General features: G+C 41.6%; 2 protein-coding genes across 2 annotated transcripts in view; both read right to left on the reverse strand.

Annotated features, from left to right (window-relative positions):
• The window catches only part of LOC308143038 (saccharopine dehydrogenase-like oxidoreductase), a 31,629-nt gene that overhangs the window by 10,470 nt on the left and 5,708 nt on the right, over positions 1 to 15,451 (reverse strand). The window contains exons 4-10 of the mRNA XM_080513696.1: positions 14,638 to 14,668; positions 12,476 to 12,562; positions 12,210 to 12,363; positions 11,761 to 11,782; positions 11,616 to 11,685; positions 10,342 to 10,610; positions 7,283 to 7,427 (exon numbers count right to left, since the gene is read on the reverse strand). Coding sequence (XP_080369822.1) covers positions 7,283 to 7,427; positions 10,342 to 10,610; positions 11,616 to 11,685; positions 11,761 to 11,782; positions 12,210 to 12,363; positions 12,476 to 12,562; positions 14,638 to 14,668 — 778 coding nt within the window. The remainder of the gene's footprint in view (positions 1 to 7,282; positions 7,428 to 10,341; positions 10,611 to 11,615; positions 11,686 to 11,760; positions 11,783 to 12,209; positions 12,364 to 12,475; positions 12,563 to 14,637; positions 14,669 to 15,451) is intronic.
• LOC308143087 (tubulin alpha chain-like) lies at positions 1,406 to 4,038 on the reverse strand. The gene is made up of 4 exons (XM_080513770.1): positions 3,935 to 4,038; positions 2,744 to 2,978; positions 2,516 to 2,664; positions 1,406 to 2,444 (listed from the first exon to the last, which is right to left on the reverse strand). Exons 1-4 carry the CDS (start codon positions 3,935 to 3,937, stop codon positions 1,464 to 1,466), a joined length of 1,368 nt encoding a protein of 455 aa, XP_080369896.1. The 5' UTR covers positions 3,938 to 4,038; the 3' UTR covers positions 1,406 to 1,463.

Here is a 15,451-nt window from a genome sequence, read left to right on the forward strand (position 1 = left end):
GTTCAAGGTTTAATCCCATTGGTGCAATGTGCCACCTGCTCAAATCCTATTGGCTAGAATCTGGATCAGTTTAGTTGACACTCCCAAAAATGGTTAACGTGATGGAACTCAGCTGGTTGCCTGTTTTAATGGATTTCCAATTTCCAAAACCTAAGTAAAACTAGCGAGTAATGTCTATAAAAAAAATCCCACATTCAGAACACAACACATTGGATGGTTTGACATGAGATGGTTTCATATTTTTCAAACAGGTATCAGTTGAAATCACTTTTTCCAAAGTCAAAAATCAGAAATGCATGTACATTGTCACAAATTTGTCATAATTTCAATTGTATTAAATTCACAGGCCATTTTCTGGTTTGCCTTGTCACCATATTGTATAACTTGAGACTTTCTCCATGAGCATTTAGTATTACAAATGGTGGTGCAATCTGGGGTCATCCGTTCATTTGAAAAGCTTTAATATTAAGGTTTGAGTTGACACAGGCATTTTGGTGTATTTCCTTGTGGTAAAGTGTGTATTTATTCTGTTCTGCAGCAGTGGCATTCTTTCTACTTGTAGACTCCCAGTGCATCAGCCTGCTGAGCTGTGTGCAATGTTTCCTGTTGAAAGATGTTTCCATTGGCAAGAGATTGTTTTTACACTGTTCTTGAAACAAAGCTTTTTGTGCGATTTTAACCTGCACTCCTTCAGTCAGCAACTATATAATTTATAAATGAAAAAAGGTGATTATATGGTATGTATAGGTTGGACTAAGAAATGTACATTTTAAGGGTGTCAGGAGGAGATTGTACAGACAGTGTTGAAATGAATGTAGGAAAAGAAAACAGTCAGCATAGGTAAAGTAGAGAGGCTGTGAAAGAGGTTCCAACAAGCTGGGTCGGAGGGAGCGCATTCCTACACTAGAAGGTGGGCAAAAAGAGGATAGGAACCAAACAAAATCCATTATGGACACCTCTCACATGACAGTGCATGTACAGACTTTCAGCAGCAATTATTTTTACCTACAGTGTAAGAGAGAAAAGTACCACAGCCCCTGCCTTCATCTCTGCTTCAGTAATCCAGCATAGCATGACCTTTTGTAAGCTTATGTGTATGGATCAGAATGTGTTTATATACACTGTGCACATGCAGTTCTGCCTCAAAGTGAGAAGGTAGTGAGTTAGAACCAGGTGCCAGTGCCTTCTATGCAGAGTTTGCATGGTCTGCGTGTGGCCTCCCTTCCAGTTTAAATACTTCCCCGACTCAGCTACTTGTGAAATTCTTTTAAACATGTCAAAGTACACAATTAAATCTCAAGTTCTCTGACCCAAGTTACTGCAAACATTTCAGAGGATGAAACTTTATACTGAGACAAACACCAAATGAAACTTCGCAACCTGCCGTATTTTAAATGAAGAGACATTTTGTGCAGCAAGTAAAGAAACTTTATTTTTGACATGGAGAGAAAAAAAACATATGCTTAATACTCCTCTCCCTCATCATCATCTTCTCCTGCTAAACTATCCATTCCAACCTCCTCGTAATCCTTCTCCAGGGCGGCCATGTCCTCTCTGGCCTCGGAGAACTCTCCCTCTTCCATACCTTCACCCACATACCAGTGCACAAAGGCACGCTTTGCGTACATCAGGTCAAACTTGTGGTCAAGTCGAGCCCAGGCCTCTGCAATAGCAGTGGTGTTGCTCAGCATGCACACTGCCCTCTGCACCTTAGCCAGATCGCCACCAGGAACCACAGTGGGAGGCTGGTAGTTGATGCCCACCTTGAAACCGGTGGGGCACCAGTCCACAAACTGGATGGAGCGCTTTGTTTTGATCGCAGCTATGGCTGCGTTCACATCTTTTGGTGCCACATCTCCACGGTAAAGGAGGCAGCAGGCCATGTATTTACCGTGGCGAGGGTCACACTTCACCAACTGATTGCTGGGCTCAAAGCAAGCGTTGGTGATCTCAGATACCGAGAGCTGCTCGTGGTAAGCCTTCTCTGCCGAGATGACGGGGGCATAGGTGGCCAGAGGGAAGTGGATACGAGGATAAGGCACCAAGTTGGTCTGGAACTCAGTCAGATCCACATTGAGGGCACCGTCAAACCGGAGAGACGCAGTGATGGAGGACACAATCTGACTGATCAATCTATTCAGGTTGGTATAGGAGGGGCGCTCGATATCGAGGTTCCTACGGCAGATATCATAAATGGCCTCATTATCGACCATGAAGGCACAGTCTGAGTGCTCCAGGGTGGTGTGGGTGGTCAGGATGGCATTGTAAGGTTCCACCACAGCAGTAGACACTTGGGGAGCTGGGTAGACCGAGAACTCCAGCTTGGACTTCTTTCCATAGTCCACAGACAGGCGCTCCATCAGCAGAGAGGTGAAACCAGACCCAGTGCCACCACCGAAGCTGTGGAAAACCAGGAAACCTTGGAGGCCAGTGCACTGGTCAGCCTATGAGAGAAATGTCACATTATTGGTAATTTTCAAGGAATATCTCACGAGACCACTTCAAAACAACTTACCATTTTACGGATCCTGTCCAGAACCATGTCAATGATCTCCTTGCCCACTGTGTAATGTCCTCGGGCATAGTTGTTGGCAGCGTCCTCCTTGCCTGTGATCAGCTGTTCAGGGTGGAACAGCTGGCGGTAAGTCCCACTACGCACCTCATCTAATAAGATAACAGGATCACAAATCAACTGACCGAGTTTACAGTTCCTCACTTTTACCAGATTAGGAACCAGTCTTACCAATGACCGACGGTTCCAGATCCACAAAAACTGCTCTGGGGACGTGCTTCCCAGCACCGGTCTCACTGAAGAAAGTGTTGAAGGAGTCATCCCCTCCACCAATGTTCCCACCAATGTTCTTACCACTGGGCATCTGACCATCTGGCTGGATACCATGCTCAAGACAGTACAGCTCCCAGCATGCATTGCCAATCTGGACACCAGCCTGACCAACATGGACTGAGATGCATTCACGCTGTGGAAACAAGACAATCAGTCATGTATGTTTTCTTAGTTTTCTCTAGGTGTGATATGGGAGAAGGAAACAAAATATCTCTTGTGAAGCAACATCTTGTAGTTCTGGAGACAAAAGTCCCTAATCAAGTCAGCCTATAGCTGGGGAAAGGGGGGGAGGGGGGGTGATCTCATGGAAATTTCAAAAACAGCAGACATTCCAGGCATGGTTGATAGAAACAATGTGCCGACGCTCTCAGTAAGAGGAGCCCATCATTACTGCCCAGAAATATGTGGCTGAAAGAGAAACAAAGCCAGAGAAACACTGATAATCAAGTGAACAGTCAGTCTAGTTTTGACCTGCTGAGAGTTACTCATCACATGTTGAGGCCTGAGTCAATACAAGGTCCTCATAGGAAAAGGGCTCTTTTGTTGAGAATCAGACACCAGAACATCATGACTAGTCACCAGATCAGTTTCTCAAGCATTTTCCCTCTGAAGTGAACCCTTTTATAGAGATACTGTACAGACGAGGTTTACCTCAGGCATTGAATGTACTTTGAGAACAATCCCTCTTACATCAAAATTCAGTGATTACACAAACACAGCTGATGGATCCACAGAAGAGTAGCAGAATGAACACACGCCCAGTCCTGCAAGATTAAAGGTCCTAAGCTTTGTGTGAATAGGGTTTGTTTAAAAAGCCTGTGGTGGCGGTTTCATTTCAAGGCCTGGCCCCTTCAAAGAGTAGAGAGCTTCAGACTGAATGAACATTGACCTTGGCAAACTGGGTCAACGTGAGCTGGAATGCAGGAACTCGACTTGAACTCAAAGCATTACAGCAAAACAAGAATGTTCTATAACAGCTTTTAATGTCAAATTCACTGTAACCCACAGGATGATTTAACAAATAACTTTAGTTTCAAATAGTTAAAAACAAACTGTGAGGAGGAGTTATTCAAAACCCTGTGAACTCACCATGTTTCCTGAAGTTGAGGAGTTCGGGGTTTTTTTTCCAAGTTGAAGAATAAAGAAGAGACGGTGAACTCTCAGCGTTGGCCTTCTATGAGTCCTGAGTGAGAGTGAATGAAGGAGTGCTGCTGTGTGGGCGTGTTTTATAACAAGTTCAAGGTTTAATCCCATTGGTGCTACGTGGCACCTGCTCAAATCCTATTGGCTAGAAACTGGATCAGTTTAGTTGACACTCCTAGAAAGGATTAAAGTGATAGAACTCAGCTGATTGCTTGTTTTGATGAATTTCCAAATCTAAAAGTAAATATAACGAGAATGTTTTGTCTACAGTATGAGAGGTGTGTGTGTGTGTGTGTGTGTGTGTGTGTGTGTGTGTACGTCAGATAGTCATACAAACGTATTCAACATACCGGTAATATAATCCTGACAATATGATTTGTTTAGAGGCGTGTAACTTGCAGATTTGCGGCACTGCAGCAGTTTGTTAATTCGGTGTAAACAGCGACACCACGTGGCAACGATCAGGAATTACAGCAACGGGTCCATGACGCTCCAATTTGCATAAAAATGTTTTTATAATCACGTTTAAAATTACATTACAAAGCATTCTTTCAAGGTTCCGAATTCAACATAAATACAGACACGCATAAAAGGGGACACATGTCGGTAAACAAAAACCACAGTGAGAATACACGTTTAACATCTGTCACAAAACAAAGGTTTCAAGGAACATGCCTGTTTCATGTTGCTTTCTCTGCTGAGAGGGATGTTTTCAATTGCGTTTCCTGATCCAGCCAGGATTCACACCCGATGACCCGCTCAGCTCTTTTTTTTTTTTTTTTTTTTTTTTTAAGGAAATGAAGATTGGTCCCTCAATTCAAATCTTTATTTTCTTTCAATATAATTGTACATCTGTTAGAGGATATGGGTAGAAAAATATCATCCTACAAATCCTGACAAAGACAAAGTTTTGGGCTGCAAACGGAGGGACCAATTTTTTAAAAACAGAGCATCAAAAGTATAAAAAAAAACAGGGTGAGTGCCTGAGGTTGTTGAGGGCCTCTTCTCGTAGGTCACTCCACTGTATGATAGTTACCACCATCGCTAAACATAAGACTGAAATAGCTCTCTTTGAATTTACGTATGACGTTTTTGTTGAAATATTCACATATACAAGATTTCCCCAGAAGCGTAACTGGAAGAGGGCTTTAATTTTCTGTAATTTGCCATTAGCTGACTCATACTTTGTTGTAACAAGACATCTTTAGCAGTAATGTTTACACCGTTGGGAAGTCTGCTTTTTATCTATTTTAACAGGTGCCACATTTTAAAGGAACTGGAGGAGCAGCAGAGCTCAGTTTGTGGGTTGTGCTCATGAAAACATTGTGGAACCTGGTTTGCCAATAAAACTTTATTTTAGATGACACAGCCTCTGATGCTCATCCCACAAATGCAAGTGCAACGGGCCTTGAAGTATCACAAAGAAAATAATGTACCAAACACAAATTTCTTTACTTTCTAGTCGCTTTGATTACTGTATACACGCAGACTTTTTAGAGTTGTGACTCGGGGCTCCTTTTAACCCCGACTGGAGTTTGTTACTCGTTTCGGAAGTTCCGCAGTTAAAGTGTACTGTTTACTTTTCCAGTTTACTTTTTTATTTCATTTCATTTCATTTGTGCAAATGCAGTAACTGTGTACTTTTCTCCTCTGTATGGTGTCCAAAACTCTAAACAGGAAGGTTTTTTTTCCTAATTCTTTGGCACAGAGGAACATGAAGAGGCAGTATAGAGAGCAAAGAGGCTCAGACATCTCCGTCCACCAGCTCTTATGAGCAGAGCCTGGTGGGAGGCAAGCAGGACCACCTCAGCTGGATCCTCTCAATCTGGAGGAATAGCAGCCGTCACTATCAAGTTGATGCCTGTCAAATTTTACTGTTCCTGTTTTCTGCAAGTCACACAGTGGAGGGAGCTCAAGTGGTTAGTGGATAAAGCAGAAACTTCTGTTTACAAAAGGTTAAATCCCAAAAAAGGTTTGTGCAACATGATTGATTGTGTTTCAAAACTTCCCGTCAGGACCTTTTATTTTGGGAGGATCATTTCTTTGTTATAACGATGCTTCTTGTAAATAAATCATATTCTATTGGAAAGACTGGTTATTTTCAAGATTTGAATCTGAAGTAAAAAGACAGTTTTACCAGTTTAATAAACAGGAGCTGTCAGTGACTCTACAATCGGAGCAAGTTAACTGGAATTTGATGGCAAACATGCAGCTTCTGTCAGCTCCTCACAACTGTGGCACTATTTAAAAAGGACAATAACCAGACTATCCAATGTTTTGAATGAAGAAATAATCCACCAAATGCATCCTGCATCCTCACTTCTTGTGTGCAGCTTACATGAAAAGGGGCTTTTATAATTTTCTCTGACAAACCGTGATGTGAAAATCTCCTACAGAACATGATGCTTCAGTCTCACCTGCTCATATTATCTAGTCAGGTGACGGTAAATTGTTTGGTTCATAAATCATTAAAAAAAAAAAAAAAAAAAAAAAACACAAATACGATTCAGCTGATTCTGACACTATCTTCATTTCAACTCCTAAGGAAAGTCAACAAAAGGGCTACGGGTGCTACAGCCGTGAGGGGGAAACACAACTAAACAGACCACCTACTTCTTCTTCTGGTTTCATATAAGCAGAGGAGAGGGTTGTGAGCACGTCGTGTGGCGTGGCATCCACGCGGACAGTCGTAAACAGGTGTTTGTGTAGGGTTGTTTTTTTTTTCTGCGTTCGTATCACGTGTCACAGTTTTCTTCTGGCGTATGAGAAAGCGTCGACAGCTTTTACTGCCTGGTGTCGAGTTGAGCACCGCTTCAGTCACACACAGAAAGGATGCGAGCTCTTTCGTTCAGGCCACCCGTGCCGTTTTTTGTCCACCGGTCACGAGACGTCTCATCTTGTCCAGATCGTAGATGATGATGATGAAGATGAAGATGGTGGGGTGGGGGGTGGGGGTGGGGGGGGTATCGGTCTACGTCCGGAGGGGCAGCCAACGCCCCAGCCCGTCAAAGACCCTCCGCACGTACGTGACGTAGACGTCCACATTGTGAGTGAAGTCGGTGCAGATGTTGGAGTAAGTGTCCACCAGGGTGCAGTAGAGCGCAGTGCCGCCGATGCTGATCACCACGGTAACCAGACAGAGCAGCAGCAGGATGAGGCAGGAGTCTCCACCCACCTCATCTGCAGGTAGGAGAAGGAAACAGAAGGATGGAAGGATGAGGGAGGGGGAAAACAAAACAAAACAAGAACAATGAAGCCTTGCAGTATTTGTGACAGCTTTTCCGATCAGCGTACCTTGCTCGATGCCGTCCTCCGGCTCACTGAAGCGAACTTTGCGTTTGGAGTTCTGTTGGACGGTAGTCGTGCTCGGGGGAGGCAAACCGTCGAGGGACGCTCGCCTCCTCTTCAGGATGGAGACCAGGCCGTCTGGGGAGGAGTTCTACGGCGGGGAAATAATCAGTTAAAGGCTCTGTCAGGTTGAAATAAATATACATAAGAATAAACCAGCTGCTGGGATGAGCTGCACAGGAGGAAAATGACATAGAAAACACACGCTGCAATTATTCAATAAATGTCACGTCACGTCACAGAATTTAAAAAGAACTCAGTTCATGTATGAAAACTTTTTTACTGGTTCAAATCATACATATCTTTGATTGCAACCTTTCCTTATTCTGTTAATATTTTCATTGGTATCCACTGAGGGTGAAGGATGTAAAATGATCCATTCCCTCCAGTAGGGAAACAAACCTGATTCTGCCTTTACGGCCTGACAGACGCTTCACTGTCTACGAGGAAAGGACATTTAACACCAGAGCTGCTAATTTGCGCAAATCTGAAAGATCTGTGAAGTGCAATCAGTGTTTACAACCAACCGTTTCCGTAACAATTTCATCACTTTGTTTGTCTGTGATGGTGTGAAAGCCTCTCTGGGGTGAACGCTGCCTTTCAGCCAGTGTGGGCTGGGAGGGGCTAAATAACAGATTGGAATATGAAAATGAAAGAGTAAAAATATAAGTTGCACAAAACTAAAAGAAAAGGAAAGATCAAGGAAACGATACTACAGTCAATTATCAATAAAGGTACAAATAAGAGTTCAAATCTGACTTCAATGTTAAAGCCTGTTTTGTGGCTTTTTAGTTAGATTTTATATGTTTATTTGTGTTATTTACATCTATATTCATTCATTTCTATCCATCCATCCATCCACGCATGTTTTCAGAAGCCTCGTTGCTTGTTTCTCTGATGAGATGCGGAAACGCTGGTTTAAGATCTAAAAATAAAGTGCAAAGCTGAAACAGGCCGCTCTAACATATAGGTCAGTTGTTATGTGAGGTCAGTGGGTCGAAGCATGCTGAATATCACACTGCTGATCGTACTGTCTGCACAGGCACAATGCAAAATCATGTAAACTTCAGTCACACTTGTTCAGTGCTGTGAAGGGTGGAAATTTTCATCATTTAAAATATATATTGACGGTTTCGAGAAACCTATGGAGACATCCATCCACATTCAAATATCCCTTTCAAACCAGAGTCGCCAGTTAGGCTCACATGGGAATTTCTGGAGTTTTTAAAAATTCCCACAGGAAGAGGAAGAACGTGCTATTGGGACATTAATATATCAAATTATTTATAAAAAGTTTGCATTCAAGTTGCTCGTGTTCAAAACAATAAACTAAAATCTTCACTGCAAATTTACTTCCAAAATCTTCCCACAAATTGACGATTGAATGTGTATAGAAATGTGTATTACGTGTGTACACAAAGTGGCATGGGATTACGAATAAGTTGGGTTAATTTCGGAGAAGAAATCATGATAAAATGAATTAAGAGTAGACTAAAATTCCCTTATCAAAACATTTCTTTCACTTGTCTTTAAGCAACTGAGTCATATCTCAACTGGACTTGGTCATTTAAAAATAAAATTGTGCGTAATGGAGAGGAATTCAAAATCATCGGGAAATGCTTGAGGAACTAACGGAGCAATAACACCATGATTCAACCGCGACAGATGAATACATCTCTCACATACTTGTAGTGTTTTAATGTCGACTCGGCCTCTCCAGCGACACAACGCAGCCTGTTACACGCGTCACACAGTGATCTATTATGTGGCCTGTAAACTCACGCTGCTTAGTTTCACCCAGCGGCTCTCTGCTGAGGCCGGGACTGAAAGCAATGAGCACTCAGTTCCTCAATGCAGTGATTTCAGACCACTTTGCTGCTGGTAATGTATATTTAAAACACCAGCAAATGTGCACATGACTCACCACTGCTTATTTCTTCCCAACATCTACTTTTTTTGCAGTGCTGAACTTGTTTGGAACGGCTCTGATTTCCAGGACCTGATGTTTGGCATCAGGCTTTTGCCTCGGTGATCCAGCACTTTTTGGCAGGGCAAGATTTCCCCGGAGGGAGAGAGAGAGGGAGGGAGGGAGGGAGGCCACACCAACCAGCGTGGGTGGAGTCGGGGGCTTTCTGAACAGTAGAGTTCAGGATGAGCTCACACAGATCATTCACGGGTGTGTCCCAGCGAAGACAAAGAGCTGTGAAGGATTTGTGCGTTTAAACAGGAATATTTTCTACTTTGGTGAAAACAGAAGAAACCAGCGAGAGAAGGAGGAAGAAAGATAATAAACAAGAATGCATTAACATGTCAAACTGAAATATTTCTATTTAATATTAGGAATTCCAATTTTAAACTTCTCCCTGTAGGCTTTTTGTTGACGTTTCTCTTACACAATGTTTAAAAGTGTCAAACGTGTTATTTTATTCCCATCAAATATTTCTTACAGGTTCTTTATTAAATCTGCCGCCAACAGAAATGCAGATGAAGTTGGATCATTTTCAAAAGGTTACTCGAGTATAAGTAAGGGAGTACTTGGATCAATGAAGTCGTGAGTAAATCTTGAGAAACCTTGTTGATGTGAATTTTTACAACTCTTACTGAAATTGAATGCATCATTATAAAAATAACACAGTAATGCGAATTTAACCCCAAAGTTCAGTATCCAATTATAATTTTTTTAATCCTCTTTGTTTTCTTCCCAAACACAAAGATAATCTTGAACCCATTACTCTAAAGAGACTTTATATGTGTGTAATGTGAGTCATGTGACTTTGTGGCTTCGTTTGATTGGTCACAGTGAGTCAGGAGGCGGAATTTGAGCAGGAAACCTCCATCAAAGCAAAATAATGAGAATTTTTCAAGAAGTGAAAAGTGTGTCCCAATAAAACAATTCTCACAACTAATGGGAGTAACAAATTCAGCACAACCAGCGACTGAAAATACCAAACACGCCTGAAGTATTTGTAGGAAAACGCATAATTAAATATAAATTGCACTCGTACCCCTCCCTTGTTGGACAGTTTGGCCAGGTCCTTGTCTGAGGCCTGCGGTACTCCTGTTGGCCACTCCACCTTCACCTCCTCCTCCTCTGGCGTCTCCTCACACTGCTCCTCCTCCTCCTCCTCCTGCTCCTCCACTTCCTGCCCCTCCTCGTAGATCTCCTGCCCGCCTCCGTCCTGCTCCTTACAGTCCGTCTGTGCCGAGGAAACCTCGGAGGCCTTGCTTTGCTCCGTTGCTGCTGCATCCCAGCATGCTGTCGCAGGCTTTCTGGCTGGAAAGTGCAAGAACAATAGAAAGATGAGAATTTGAAAGGCTTAATTGAATATTGATAAGGACCACTTTTTTATTTTTATTATGGGGTATCCTTTAGTGGAAAAGATCTTTTGATGTTGAGCCAAACCTTTCAAAAGTTACACACTTTTGAACAGATGTATTGATTTCTTCAGCGTTTTTCCTGCTATCACACTTCAAAATGTACTTTTACAAATAAATATCTGAATAGCAACTGGAAAGCATCGTCAGTAAGTTTTAGAAGTTGCTCATTTATAATTTTTTTATGACTTCATTCAGCAATCGTAGCATGTTAAACTCAGGGTAAACGGGGTAAATATTGGAATTATGACCATTATTACAGAATTTTACAGAATATAAGTCACACTGGTGTAAAGTGACATTTCTTTTTCCACATCCAGATGTAACTGCACTTTTAATAATCCAAAGCAATCTGTGAATTTGTTCCTCAGCTCTGGTTGTCATGCTTTTAGACCCACAATAGGTTTTCTTCATCACGGAAACAGATTCTCTACTTTTCTCCAGTCCCTCAAGAATTTCTATTTCTGATGCTGTTTCTGTTTGTGAGACATTTTTCTTGCTCTGCCATCAATACAGTAGAAATAGAGGCCTTCTCTGGTACTGTCGCAGCTTTCTGTTGTCCTACAGTGACACCTAGAGGTACAACATGGTATGAACTGGTATATTTTGTACACATAAGTCACTTCTTAATACAAGTCGCACGAGCAGCCAAACAACTAAAAGTTGTGGCTTACAGTTCGGAAAATATGTTACCATGAGTGTGACGAGAATTGTTTTCATTTAACCAACACATAAGCTGAGTGCAAAGTCTTTTTTGTTCATAACTTAGGAGTAAAAAGACGATAAAATCATACGAATGTCCCACATCTGCCATCTGTTGTTTTTAATGTTGACAAAGCTCACTAATAATTGCGGCAAAAGCATGTGTTGGTCGTTCTTCAGTATTGTTCATGCGGTTGTTTACCTTTGTCGTGTCGCGGTTGTCGCGTCTCGTTCTCGGCCAGAAGCCCTCGGAGCATCGCGATCAGCTTGTTCTATTGAACGGAGCAAAGTTTCACGGCTCACTGAACTGAGCTCGACAGCGAAGCAGAAAGTTAAAAGTGTCTTACCTCTTCCTCGCTGGCGGACGGTCTGAGAGTGAAAGACAAGAAGACAAGACAAACCAGAGGGAGAAAGAGAGACGGACAAGAAAGGTCACAGAGAGTTTCTTTAATGTTTCCGACTTTATTATTGCAAACATCAGTGAAGGTTTCGCAGCAGAACGTGACACATGTTGCCTGTGAGGATCAAATCCACCTGCGCTAAATGACTGCAGGGAAATACCGGGAAGGCAGACGCCTGTGCGGGACACAATACCGTCTGGTATTTGTTTGTTTGATCCTCGTGCGGAAATCTCAGAAATATTGATTTCCCCAGTTCATCCCTCTCCCTTCTCATTCTGGCCTCTGATTTTAATCAATGTCTGGGTTTGACTTATGACGCCAAGGAATGAAAGGAATTTTGTTTTTTTTTTTGGGGGGGGGGGGGGCATAGGAAAGGCGTGTTGCCGTTCACATACCTGAGGTGGTTTTTGCAGATCTGGCTCAGGGTCTCGATGTGGTTCGGACCGATGGTTTCAGCTTCAGCATTAGTAGGTGAAGAAGATGAAGGAGGAGGAGGAGGAGGAGGAGGAGGACTCCTCTCAGCGTCTCTCCTCTCGCTCCACTGGCTCTCTGAGAGCAATGCACAAATAAACAAAGCTCTTTACCTGGGTTTGGCATGGAATCTTTTTTTTTTTTTTCTTTCTTTAAATCAGTGGTTACATGAAAGGAGAGAAACAGATACCCCAGTCCTCCTGCAGCGAGGCGAGGTTGGTGAGCAGGCGTTCATGGTAGAGCTTCTCCAGCTGGAGGAACTGGATGGCCCACTGGTCTGGTGCGAACACCAGTTAAGGACGTCACTCATGCAGGTTCGCTTATCATCAATATTCGGCAAATTACTGAAAATAAGCAAGTGGCTTTTTGTTTTAAAGGAGTTAATTCACAAGTTGCTACAAATATCTCAGTATATCTTATGTTTCTCAAATTGAATTCGAGTGAATGTGAACCAGGTCAAATTTCAACATTAGACAACCTTACCTTTTTTTAAATTATTTATTTTATCTCAGAATTATGAGATAATTATCTCATAAATTCAGGAAAACAGAGCCAAATTTTCTTAGAATTTATATTTTCTTAAAATGATGTCATTAATTCAGAAAAACATTCAATTTTTTTTGTTTTTTAATGTGAATGCAATATGCTTCCATATATTGTCATGGATTCACTCATTATCATTATTATAACCATTTAGCTCCTTCAGCCATTTAGTGGTTAAACCTAATTTCCCTTTGTTTTTAAGTCAATTCAGCCAATTTAACTGCTTTAACTTTTTTCTGTATCTTTTCTTTTGGCCATTTGTAGTTGTTTTGTCTTTCTTAGTCATTTTAACAGTTATTTAATTCTTTTAGCCACTTTAACTGTTTTGTTTTGTTTTGTTTTTTGTTTAGATTGGTTATACAAAACAACCTGTTTATTTCTTGTGCATTTTCTACTCACTCCTAGTATTTTCAACTAAAGAGAAGGCAAAACCACGGTAAATTTTATATTTTGAAAAATTGTATATATATTTTTTTTAAAAACAACACAAAGGTATCAGTGGGAAACAAAACAAGTGACAAAAGAGCATTAAATGCATGCACGCACAAACACAAACACACAAATCCATTCATGCACATTGATTTGTAGAGTTGGGTGACATTTAAAGGAGACTATTGGTAATTTCCATTGCTTGTTTTTTTTCCACATTTTGAAGCTTCACTAGTTTAACCTTTCATGTTCCTCAGTTCAAGTTTATTTTATACGAGTTGTTCGTGCGACCTCAAAACACCAAAACTTCTCTCTTTCTAAAATATCATCCAAATGTCACTAATAGACTTTTCACCTTCCAGGAGCATTCAACTGCAAGAATCAACAATTTAGCTATACATTGCTTGAAATTTGACGTCAGCTTCACCTCTTGTCAGTGTCAAAGAACTATAACAACAAAGCTGAGATGAAAACAAAACAACAAAACAAAACTGAGATGCTTATGGGATTCAAATAATGTTTAGTAACCAGTGCCTCTTCTCTAAGTTTCTGATTTCTTGTGCTTCCACTGTCCTATATATTACAAAATCTCTCTCTCACATATACACATGAACATGTAAACACACACCATCCTCCTCACAGCCAACAGCTGTTTCCAGGACAACGGCACAAACAGCCCCATAGGAAACTACCCCGGCGAGGCCTTAAGGGCTTTGAGCCAAAGTGTGGGGAACACCCAGTGACTGAGAGAGTAATGAGACAGAACAATAACGCAGAGACACACAAAGACCAGTGTTTTTCACCCTCTGACATCCTGTTCCTTAGTTATCGCTCGATGGTCTGAATAGAGCAAAATCAGAGGTTTGTTTGATTCTGGGGCCAACATGGGTTTTGTGTGTGAACTTCCTTCTACTTTTTCCCGCTTCTTAAACTGACCCAATCCATCATCTTGTGGCGGAAACTGGAATTGCAAGACTAAGCAAGCTGCGGAAAGTAGGAAAACGCTGCTGACATCCGTCGATAATATACTGTATTTCATAAAAAGTTTAATTTAACGGACGCTTAAAGATGAGGAAGAATCGGATCATGATGATTGTGTGAGTGTCTTAATGATCCACTCAACTTTATCCGGAAAGTTTTGACATCACTGTTGTCTCCTTCAGCTGATTACTTTAGGTTTTGGAATTTTCCTTTAAAGAAAAACCAATAAATATTGTACATATACATATAACTGGTGATGTGTCTCGGGTGTAACCGGCCCTCAACCAAAGTAAGCTGGGATTGGCTCCAGCACTTTGGCTGCTCACTGACTAATGTCACAAAGCATTAAAAAAAAAAAAGAGAGAGAGAGACGAGGTCCCGGTGCTTTGGAAAGGATACAGTCATGTTTGTGCGAGTAGGCCACTGCAATCTGAGGAGGAAACAAAACAAAATGAAATGAATTAAACAGGAGCAAGTGAAATCACTGTGTGGCATGAAGTACAAGTCATTAAATCACATTTCCATGTGATAAACGTGCTGTTATCTTAAGCTGTTCAACAATATATTTTTTTTTGCAGAATTTGACCAAATCCCTTCAAAGACGAGGATCACATGTTGGTGTCACACCAGAAAACACAGACATGCAGGCAACCTGTGAAACAAGAAGTCACATGCAACTACTTATGGTGAGGATTAACATGTCTCTGTAGCTCCCCCCCCCCCCCCCCCCCCCATCCAGCCTCGTACCTTCATATCCACCACCATCATTCAGCACATCTACAGATGGAAAAATTTGCTTTCCTTCCACAATGTTCTGTGATTTAAGAGCACTGTGGGTTTGCAGCAGTATTTTGGGATTTATTCGGAAAGGGTTAGCCATTAACATCTCAAAATCTTATCTATAGGCCCTTTGATGATGTTTGATGATTTCAATGTAATTCCGGTGAGTAGTTTTTGCGAACGGTTGGTAAAATACATACAAACCAAAGAAAGAAAGAAAAGTAACCTCCGTTGGTCGCCCCAATTTTCATTGGCGAGGGAAACAACACTGGTAATTACCATCTGGGACCACTAGGTGTCACTGTCGTTCAACGGAAAGCTGCTGGACTACCACAGAAAATTCTCCATCACTATTGGGTTCGACTGACAAAGCAAGAAAAACGTCTTCAAAAAGAAAACGGTAAAAATTATCAAATGTGCATCGGAAAACAGG

This window comes from Blennius ocellaris (assembly GCF_963422515.1).
Source record: "Blennius ocellaris genome assembly, chromosome: 18".
Taxonomy (NCBI): Eukaryota; Metazoa; Chordata; class Actinopteri; order Blenniiformes; family Blenniidae; genus Blennius; species Blennius ocellaris.